Source organism: Ptychodera flava (assembly GCF_041260155.1).
Source record: "Ptychodera flava strain L36383 chromosome 23 unlocalized genomic scaffold, AS_Pfla_20210202 Scaffold_24__1_contigs__length_23054250_pilon, whole genome shotgun sequence".
In the NCBI taxonomy this organism is placed as follows: domain Eukaryota; kingdom Metazoa; phylum Hemichordata; class Enteropneusta; family Ptychoderidae; genus Ptychodera; species Ptychodera flava.
The window spans coordinates 14,828,124-14,839,409 of record NW_027248278.1 but is presented as its reverse complement, the minus strand read 5'-3'; the positions used below and the strand labels follow the sequence as shown (position 1 = coordinate 14,839,409).

At 36.5% G+C, this 11,286-nt stretch overlaps 1 protein-coding gene across 1 annotated transcript; it reads right to left on the bottom strand.

Annotated features, from left to right (window-relative positions):
* Nucleotides 1-773: 773 nt before the first annotated feature.
* Nucleotides 774-6,130, bottom strand: LOC139124917 (uncharacterized). Its single transcript, XM_070691024.1, has 4 exons — nucleotides 5,221-6,130; nucleotides 4,675-4,960; nucleotides 1,954-4,142; nucleotides 774-1,845 (listed from the first exon to the last, which is right to left on the bottom strand). The coding sequence occupies exons 3-4, from the start codon at nucleotides 2,242-2,244 to the stop codon at nucleotides 1,684-1,686; spliced, it is 453 nt and encodes a 150-aa protein (XP_070547125.1). The 5' UTR covers nucleotides 2,245-4,142; nucleotides 4,675-4,960; nucleotides 5,221-6,130; the 3' UTR covers nucleotides 774-1,683.
* Nucleotides 6,131-11,286: the final 5,156 nt, after the last annotated feature.

The window sequence follows — 11,286 nt, the reverse complement described above, 5'->3', positions numbered from 1 at the left end:
ATGTACATTTTATACAGATTTAATTACGTTTCAAACATTACAGAATGTGATCCAAAGCAATTATTTAACTCTTATTTTTGTATGGACCACGTCTTGTCACCTCAGGAACAACATGTGATGGGTGTGTTTTGATATGGTGGATTTTTACCATCATTTCAACCTTTTTGGCTGCATTGCCTGGCATGCGCTGGTAATTTCTCATTGAGTCATTTAGCACATGGTGAATAGACTCTATAAATGCCAACCCTGTTTTCATATTTTGGACCCTTCCCAACACATGGCTTTCTAGCATATGAAGTTTTGGAAACACACTTTCCTCCGGAAACACCATTCTGTAGTGAGCCATCAGTCTTGACACACTTAAGCCTGGAAAAAAAACGCATTAAAGCAATTACATACAAAGGAATTTATTATTGTCACATTATTATTAAACATGCCGTATATCATATTCATAAATGGTATTTCAAATTTTCAATAAAGTTCAACTGTGTAAATTATTGCTACTTGTTGAGTATTTTTGTTCTGATTGTCAGATGTGCTTGTTCAACAACCTGAAAACATGCCGTAATACACTGTATATAGCTTCTTATCACTTCTAATAAGTGAACAATCAGCTTTGTTGACAAGCATAATACCAATCCATGCTAAGTACAGGAGTGCCAACCTGTAGTTGACATACAGTACAAAAATGTTGAAAATATACCAATAAATTACTGGTAGTGTCCCTTTAACATAATGGTATATAACAACAATGGTTATTTTACAGGCAAGGTTAATAAAATGGTATCAAATATACAAGTTCCATCATGGTTAAGGGAGTAGAAAGAAATAACCAAATCATGTATAGTAAAAAAGCCAAAAGTACAGCTACTTTGTATATCTGCTGTATACTCCAAATAAAACAAATTTGAACATGATTCAAAGTAGATACTGAATGCACTATATTAGCATGCAAACATATACTTATCTGATTTTTCTAGTTCATACAAACAGCTGTTGTACTGAGATTGAATTAATAGAACATCCACATTCAACTGGACTAGAGTTAAAAACATAGTAAGAACCTGTATACAACAAAAGAATACAACAAAAGTAAATATCCATTCAAGAAATTGAAAAGAAAACTGTTGAACAATGATTGAAATTATCCATTGTAACTATACAGCTGAAAACAAATATATCTAAAATTAGTTATTGAAATTAAACATACCCAACATTTCAATCTCATGATCAGTTAACTCTCTGCTCACTGAATAAATGTTGTGGCATGAAGCAAACAGTGAGAAAAGGGGTTGGTGCTTTGACACTATACTCCTGGCCTGTGGTAGAAAGTCTGCACAAACTTTCTCTGTGTTTGTGACAACGCTGTCACAGAGAATGGTTACATTTTTTGCCTGAAATGATAAAACAGACTTGGTTCATAAGTAGGTTACTGAAAAAAATGTGAGAAGAGTGTACATTTGAATCGAAACATCTTACTAGTTCAGTCTGAGTGAATCTGTGCTTTTTACTGTAAAAGAAATTCTCCATTAACATTTATAAATACAGACATTTTTCCACATTATCCATGCATAAACTGTACAAAAAATGTATCATTACTGTGTTATAGTGTTTTACTTCTACAATATGTAGAGAAATGTCAGTGAATTTTATGTAAGATCCTGAATGTACATGAGCATATTGCTAACAAACCTTGCAACATGTATTAACATGGTTGCCTACAAAAGCCTGACTGTGGTAGTCCTGGAGATGTACGTTGATGGTAGCTAGTGCTGCCTCCAACCCCTTCACTGTGTAGCCAGCTTGATGTGGTAGCTTTGTTTTTAATTCCTTTACCACTGTCATCTGGAAAAGGATATCAATATTTCAATGTTGGACATCAACCTATAAATGATGATACACAAAAGAAGTAATATGAATTGGAATGAACACTGCTTTGTCAAACATAATAACCTTGTCTGCTGCCCTTTTTTGCAGTTGTTTCTGTTCTTGTTCCATTTCCTTTATTTGTTGAAGGGAGGGGTACACAGAGTCATCATCATCGTCACTGTCATCATCACCATCTTCAAGTAAGGCACAGTCAATCAGAGCCCTCAGTCTCTCTGCCTCAGCATTGTGTTCTGCAATCAGTGTCTCTTCCTTGACAATTTTCTTGATGATAGCAGCATACTCATCAAAGTGACCACTCATTAGCACAGGCTCATCCATGTCACCATGCTTTGCCAAGTGCATAGACATCTGCATGTCAAGTATTTGGCAAGCATGCTGTAGTAACTTGTACCACCGATGGAAAATGCCCAGTGAAATGTGTAAAACTGGTAATGCACACTAATGAAACAAAAAATATTGTGAAAGGCTTGGAATCTTATTTTCCTGGAATAAAAATGGAAAGGTTATTATTGTGAAATATTTTCATGTTTACTAACCCTGGACAGTGGGATGTTAAAAAAGGGCTTCCTGACACAGTTGTTGTATTCCTTGGCCACTCTTGCTACCGAACCTTTTTCAACAAATCTGGCATAATTTGCCAGTATTCTGCTGAGGGTCCTATTAGCAATAGGTGGTCTGTCATCTGGGGCCATATGAGCTGTTTCCCTTGTAATCAGGCACCAGAGACAGAAGTACTTGCCTGCAAATACAATCAAGATCAGTGATTTTCACAATGTGAAATTGCTGTTGAATAAAAATTAACTCAAAAGAAATAGACAATAGCTAACAATAAGCACATACCACAGGCTCCTGATAGCCCATATATCTTCAGAAGATACTCATAATCTCCACTGAGCCACACAATTAGTTGTTTATCCCTGAAAAAATCAAAGGAGCGGATAAATTCCAAGCAGGTAACCACTGCGACTGATGGTAACAGAACATTTAAAGGGACAGTAGTTGCAACTTGTGATTATTTTGAATACTTTGTGCATTTATTTCTGAACCAGTGTCATGTTCATCCCACTAAAACTTGGAAAATTCCAGTGTTCAACTCATAAATACAGTCTGTATATATATAATGAATACTTCTGTTGTTGACATATAAATTTTAGTATGCACCAAAACTGAAATGTCAACAATAACAATACATGTACACTGCTCAAACAAACAGTAACACACATTCACAAGATGAACACCTGTCATTTTAACATGTTTTAGGGAATACAAATATCTAACATAAATACAAAAAAACAGCACTGGAAAAATCAGAAGTTACAGCTTATGTCCAATTAAAGGCCCACTGTCTGTATCTCTTGGCTATTATTTCACTATCTTTGTTCTGTGTATTCACTGAAGTTTCTTATTAAACTCCATATAGTATGATGGCATGCCATGTATTAAGCTCCTCAACACAGACAATATGTGTACATTTAGCATTGTTATTGTCAAAAATTTCATTCAAGTCAGGTGAGGATGTAAATTCTTTTGTCAACAATAACAATTGCAATTATACATACATGTATACAGGCTATGTATGAGGAGACCTAATGTTATTTCTCCACTTACACATACCGGTACAGTGTACAGTGTGAGTGAATCACTAACTTACTTCCATTTGTACTTATCCAGGGAATCCACTTCACCAGCATTGGCTGCCATAGCTGTATGCAGGTTTTTGTCACTGTCATGAGCCAGGAACACATTCCATACTATGGTGTTTTCTGGACTGTTTGGGTTTTCCACATTCATAACCTGAAATATGGATTTCATACTTCCTCCACCATGATCTCCACCAACTTTTATCCATATCTGATCTTTTGGAATTGTGTTATGTGTGACAAATTGTGATGCACTATTATAAAAAGAAAAAGAAATTGTTAGGCACATTTACCGGAAGTAAAAGGTAACTGTTAGAAAAGACATGCATATATAGCATTGAGTATCAAATAAATACAAATGTCAATATGAGTGTGCATTGTAATATTCCAAAATACCTGTCAAGAGCATCAAGTCTGTTTAGCACTGCATTGACAAGATTTGTGACTAAAACACATGGTGCTAGACTGACTTCACTCAACCTAACACCATCAATCCCTCTACCTGGAAATGTGAAAGGCAAAGTCTGGGTTTTGAGCTCAAGTTTAAGTATGTCAGCAAGCTCCCTGTCTTTGCTTTCTGCTCCAATAGGGCATTTCCATTGTCTCAGCCACCTACCGGTACAATGGAAGGAAAATAATGGTTGGTACAAATGCTTGAAATAAACTTATATATTACATGGGAAAAAAAGATATTACCTGCAACAGTTGTAAAAAAAACTATTGTTTATTATTGATGGTAAGATACTCAATGACACTGCATTATGTAAAACATTTGACAGATCCCACTGAAAATTTAATTAGCTGGAACCTTTTTATATAATCCCTCCACAAATACTGTATAGTCAAATTCCATGATTTAGCCTGTGATGGTATAGATTTAAAACACAGAAAAGAATTTGTTTATCACTACTACTGTGGATAAATATATGTCTGGCTTAAATTCAGTTTTCAACAACATCACACAAACAACAATCAAGAACAATATTTATTGTAACATACTAGAATGTTTTACAAATTTACAGTTTAAAGCCAATACTTTGTATTGTATCATGTTACAGGGATCTCAGTTTTTCCATTTCATTTCCTCATGGGATGCAAAAAAAAAGTTGATGTGGCGGGTCTGAATCATTTTTCATGGCCTTACCTTCTTAATTTCCTGAGTGTTGACCAAGTGATGTTCAGATCTGTTTTCAGAGCAAGCCCAGCTCCAGGAGGTGTTGTTGGGTTAACCCTAGTAAATCAGCTATTGACTGTCCCTCTGTTTTTTCCAGCCTCTTTAGCTCATGAGTGGCTTGAAACGCTGCAGAATCTGTGTCACCACTCACACATTGCCTCATGTTAGTCATCAGCCGGCTCCTGCTTACTAAAGTGGACCGGCCACATTCTTTACTGGTTTTCCGTGGTTGTACAACACGGGTCATGTACAAAGGCTGTATTTGAACAAATCAATAAAAGATACCATCAAGTACATTGATCTAACTATGTTTTAAAAATATGTTTTCTATGCGATTCCAGTTTGCCACCATATATGCATAGAATTTGAAATTTAAAAAAATATTATCACAGCCCCTGTCATACACTGTAAACTGCATCAGTGTTGTACATCTGTGTCACAGACATATACCTATGCATTCACAAACACACACAATCCCCACACATCAAAGCCATTTGAGTGTAAACGTTTACTCACCTGCCCTCCGGTCTTTAATTTGACAGTGTTGTTATTTGCCATGCCTAGCTTTTCTTTTACCAGTTTAGATGTTAGCAACTCAAACTTTTCAGATGCCCTGAATTTCTTCATCTGTGCTTATAATGTATCTGCTGCCTCATCTGTGCAGGGTTGTATTGTGACATCACTTTGTTGTACAGCAACATTGGGAGTTGAAAATTGGCAATAATCATGGTCATGATACATTGGTAGGGAATATTTACACTGATTCACGTGATCTGCAAGGTCTGCGAGGGGCATAATGCTGTTGCAACCATACATTACATAATCACATGATACAATCAATGACGACAACACATTTGAAAACGCAAGTGGGACAGAAGCAATGGATAATGATGAAATGTGTACACGACAGACAGGACAAGTTTGGGTGACAGACTGAACAAACCACTTACACAAACAATCACACAAAATGTATGGGGCCCCTCACATAACACCTGCACACATGAATCAGCAACATCCTTACATATTGGGCACTCAAATTCTTGAGATATACCAGAGGTGAATCTCTCTACATTCAGTTCTAATGTACAGCGATATTTCCTGCCGGCCTTGGACTTTGTATATTCACAAAGAACTTCAGTGTTGAGTGAGTCTTGTTGTGAATCTTCAAGTTTCCTACTGGTAGCCTCGCCAGGCATCTGACTATTAACACGTTCACCACTGCACCCACTCTTGTGTTTTTTTTCTTCCTGCCGCCCTTGGAAAGGGAAATACACACTGCACAGGTTCCTCCTCGCTGATGTTTTGACCAGTTAAAAACCTCCGTACTTGGTGTGTATGGTCTGTTGGCATTTTTTGCTTTGTTGTGGTAAACAATCAGCCGTTTACAGTCTCGACAAAGATATTTTGGGTGAACGATATCGCTGTCATCGCATATGTTTTGCTGGAAACACTCGGAAATTTCCGATGCTAGTGCAATTTTGTCAGACTTGGTTACTTTGTCGACCTCTCGTGCACAAATTCGACACCGGTTTTCAAGCAAATACATGTGAAAATCAAAATTGAGACTCTTGTTCGGGTTCCTACTGTAAGCTGACGATCTGAAAATCTCTAAAATCAAATTTGGCGCACAAAATGCCCGCAGACGCCCTGACTATGGAGACGGAGGTTTCAAAACAAAAACCTTGCATACGTCACACAAACAGGCATTTCCCGAAGTAGCACATCATTTCCCGAGCATTTACACAGCACAACAGACGGTTTAAAATGATAATGATTGCCGAAAAACCGATATGCGATTCAAAAAAATTGGTTAACATTTACAAATCGACACTCAAAAAGTACATTACGTTTCAAAATATCACCTATGGGGTCAAATACGCCATTGAAATACGCGTACACAGTCCTACACGAAGGTACTCGTAGCTCGAGAACCACGAGCGCTAGATGGCATGGATATCCGTCGAAGGTACTAAAAAGTCATAGTAGACGACGATTTCCACGATATGTTAGTCGATATCCAAAATTCTGCGATCGAAAAAACGACTGGCATCGCAACAGAAAAACGTGTCGATCGACCTCTCGCAAAAATAACGCTCTACATGAGATCTCGTCAAACACTTGTTCGTTATTTCTTTACTCCTTCTGAATCATTACGGGAGTCTATGGACAAACGCATGTGACTGTGATTCATTTCTTTTGCATGGTTTATTGTTCATTATCGCTCTTATCATGAAGGACACATACCACAGACTCAGCCTTAATCCTGATTTTTACATGTAGCAATTGAACATTGTTTACCATGATGTTTATTTTGGCTGAAACTCAACATCTTATGATAAACTTAAATCAAAGTTCTCATGTTTTCCATGTACACTTCACTTTAAGGAAAGGCATTTTGAAATATATAAAGTGAATTTTATTTGTCAACAAAGTACATGTAACAAAAATTTCAAAGTTTTTGAATAAGTTTTTCATGGTTAAATTTCTTTATATATATGTGAATTTAACATAATATTTTTTAACTGATCAGTTTCTATTTGATACACATTTTAAATATTGTGATCTGTTGATCTTACCGTGGGTCTTTCAGAGGACAGATTTACATTTTTTTTGTGTATTCCATTATCAGATTGTTCAGAAACCAAGTCATTCAAAAACAAAGCTTCAGAACAATAATTGCTATGGCCAATTTCATATCATTCAGCAATTCAAAAAAAAAGAAATCTGTTTGCATGTACATCTGCATGAATATTGAGATAGATGCTTTCTTACTTCACTATAAAATTTTTGTCAAAAATTTTCCTGCAGTATAGCACCTCATGTAATTTTTCAATAGAAATTTTAATTCAGAGACGATGATTAAGTATACTGATAATTATTAACTAAACTTTAGATTTTTGCTCAGAACTATCGCAGTAGACTTTATTGTCCTTTAGGGAAACATGTTTTGATGTTTTGATATTAAATATAGTTTATGTTCAAATGTGTTTAATCCCGTTGTAGCTTGTTGCTGAAAATATGCTAATTTTCTATAGATGAAATTTATACTGATTTTTCTACTTTTCAGTGATTTTCATACATGATAGGATTCATTTAGTGAAAGGCATAGAAATTCAGTTCTCACCTTTGTGAGATTTATAGTTATGATGCAACTGATTGGCATGCACCTACTTTGATATCGTTTAAAGGGGAAGGTTACCCAGTGATTATGTATTCAGCAATAAGAAATCTATAACAAACTGGTGTGAAATCTGTTTTTGTTATTAATTTTCACTTACTGATAGCACGATGGCATCCATTTGAAAACCTTTAGTTATAGGTGGAAGTGACGTAAGAGCCTACGACTGCACTGACACTTGTGGGGCTTCCTCGGCTGAAGACTACGGGGAACCCCTATAAGTGCCAGTGCAGTCCTAGGCTCTTACGTCACTTCTACCTATACCTATAGTTTTCAAATGGGTGCCATCGCGCCATTGGTAAGTGAAGGTTGATAACAAAGACAGGTGTCGCACCATTTTTCATAGATTTTTTATTGCCGAACAATCTCTGGGTAACCTTCCCCTTTAAGATAATAATAGTAAAGATGGTTACTGTTAGGATAATTAGTGTAACATGTTATATAGACTTCAAAGTTACAAAGTTGCTTAGTACAAAGAGTAATCGGATAAATTTTCATTATAAGATAACCAGGTATGTTCGATAAAAAAGGTCCACAGATTGTGTCTATTGCAAAGCCATTGGATGTTCTGATCACACCATAATTACACCCCTGTCAAAATTTGGTACTTCAATTTTAATATTTTTGAGGACATGGTCATGTTAAGAAAGAAGAAATGGTAATATTGAGTAATCTCTAATGGATTACCACATCTTTCTGTCATAAAGTCTAAGTTACAAACTACATTACATTTTTTGCAATATTTAAATTTTTCACCAGAGGAATTTCAACTACTGTCATTCATTCATGTCAACAAAATCAAGAGATACATTGCATTATTTTTGACATTTTCAACATTTTACCCAACTGTACCATTTTCCTATTTATTATGCCAACTTGTTCTTTCAATTTTGCCATTCATATTGTCCACAGTACAGCCTCATTAAATATTCATTGCTTTTAGGTACATTAAAGAAGGACTTCTCAGTTGAAAAATATATTTTTAAAATTATTTTATTCTTTAATCATAATGTAGTACTTGCATTTAATAATTTTGTACTGTAAAAGTTAATAGTAGTAACATATTTCTGTATTGCAATATTTGAAATGACAGTAATATTGTCCTTTCATGACTTTGCTACTATTGTTGTTCAGTTTGTCAACTGCACTTTCTTGCTCAGCTCCCTGAATTTTGTTGAAATATCCACTTGTCAGCCTATCAGCATGATCTGTATATTTACATATAGATCCAGACTTCATACAATGCATCGGTCAACTAGTACAATTTTGACTATAAAGGTAATAGACTGTTAACATGATAATAGTAGACATTTCAACTTGCTTTTGGCAGTAGAACAAGAAAATGTAGTTAATACAAAGAACAGAAATAGGGCAGAAACCAGTGTTACAGCTACTTTTAAAGTACATATCAGTATTTTACTAGAAGTAATTGGCCTTTAATGCAATATTTTTCATAAGTCAACTCGGCTCAGTTATCTCAGAAAGATACATTTTATGTAAACACTTTTTTAAAAATATATGTTATTTTATTAATACAAACTTTGTTTAAAATTTATATAGCTCTCAACTTGTTTTATTTGTGTATGAAGGTGTTGTCTGCTGATTTTACCACTCTTGTATTGCTTCTTTCTCCTCTGTAGAGGTCCAACTGTACCAGAGAGAATATGGACTTTGATCAAATCACTGGATAAAAAAGTTAAGGTACATTTTATCAAAGGCTGAATGCACTGGATTATTTTTTGTATGCTGAATCTTAAAAGTACAAATATGAAATCCATTGCATCAGCTTTATCAGTAAAGAAAATGGCCCAATAAAATTGCATTTCCCCATGCACCATTTTTGGAGCCTCTTTGTAGGGCATTATACATATGCCACCACAAAAAGCCAACAAATTGTTGTTGGCTGCAGTGGGTGTACACTGATATTCCGTAGAGCCATGTTTATCCCATCTAGCTAACTACTTGTGACCTCATTGTCATGAGCTCGGCCTGTTAGCTTCCTTGACCTTTGATGTCTACCCCCTTCCCCAAAGCTGCAGGTTGTCTGTGAGAGGTCTGTCTTGGAGCTGCAAGATGTCTGCAAGAGGTCTGTCCCAGAGCTGTTGGTGTCTGCAAGTGGTCTGTCTCAGAGCTGCAATAACTAATTATATATTCACAAAATCAGCTTAGTGCAGCTCTGTCCAGAAAGCTGCAGTGAGTCTGTTTGTGCAGATCTGCCTCAGCTATTCATCAGCTCTTTGCAGATCTGCAGGTTTCGTAAGGGAGGGTACTTTGAATATATCTGATGATATTATCGTCTACGGGGAAAACAACGCTGACCACAATGACGACCTACACCAGCTCATGATACATGCCCGTCAGCATGGGCTAGTATTCAACCTTGGAAAGTGTAAAATCAAGACTAATGATGTCACATTCTATGGTATGGTCTACACCGCTGATGGAGTACGCCCAGATGAGAAGAAGGTGAAGGAGATTGTTGATCTGCAACCCCTACTTATATCAGGGAGCTACTACAGTTTCTTGGCATAGTACAGTATTTGGCACGATTCATCCCAAACCTATCAGACAGAACATCATCGTTACGCGAATTGATCAAGAAAGACACTACTTGGATCTGGAAGGCAACTCATGAGGATGTTTTTCAAGAGATCAAGAAACCGATATGTAATGCTGTTAGACTCAACTACTTTGACCCCCAGCGAGAGACAAGAATACAGCTGGATGCCAGCAAAAAGGAACTGGGTGCAGTACTAATCCAAGTCAACCCAATGGACGTGAAGATGTAATTGCATTCGCATCGAAAGCCCTTACACCTACAGAGGAACGGTATGGTTTAGAGAGAAATGCTTGCAGTAGCGTTTGGAGCTGAACGTTTCCACACAACGTTTATGGGTCTAAGTTTGTTGTGGAATCGGACCATAAACCCCTTGAGGCTATAAAGCTCAAGAATCTGAGCCAAGCTCGACCACACTTACAATAGACGTTACTGCAGATACAGCAGTACGATATGGAGATTAAATACAGACCTGGTAGAGAACTCCTATTGGCCGATGCATTATCTCGCCTGAATCCGAAACCTGCCACAACGCTGAAGCTCGAGAAAACCATTCACAGTGTACGATGGTCTGATATGAAAATGGATCAATTACGCTACCACACAGACAATGATCCAAAACTTTGTATGTTGAAGAATATTGTTTATAATGGATGGCCAGAGAAGGTACAAGATTTACCTAAAGTCATAAGACAGTACTGGAGTATGAAAGACTTCACATCTGTCGAAGATGGAATGCTGATGAAAGGTGAACGCATCATAATTCCACAATCCCTCCAGGATGAGATACTATCAAAGCTACATGTGAGTCACCAAGGTATTAAGAAGACACGACTCAGAGCCAGGA

Coding starts and splice junctions, on each gene's coding strand:
- LOC139124917 (XM_070691024.1), bottom strand. CDS start 2,244: ATGCAGATGTCTATGCACTTGGCAAAGCATGGTGACATGGATGAGCCT. Junction 1,846..1,953: donor AAAAAAGGGCAGCAGACAAG/GTTATTATGTTT, acceptor ATCCTTTTCCAG/ATGACAGTGGTAAAGGAATT.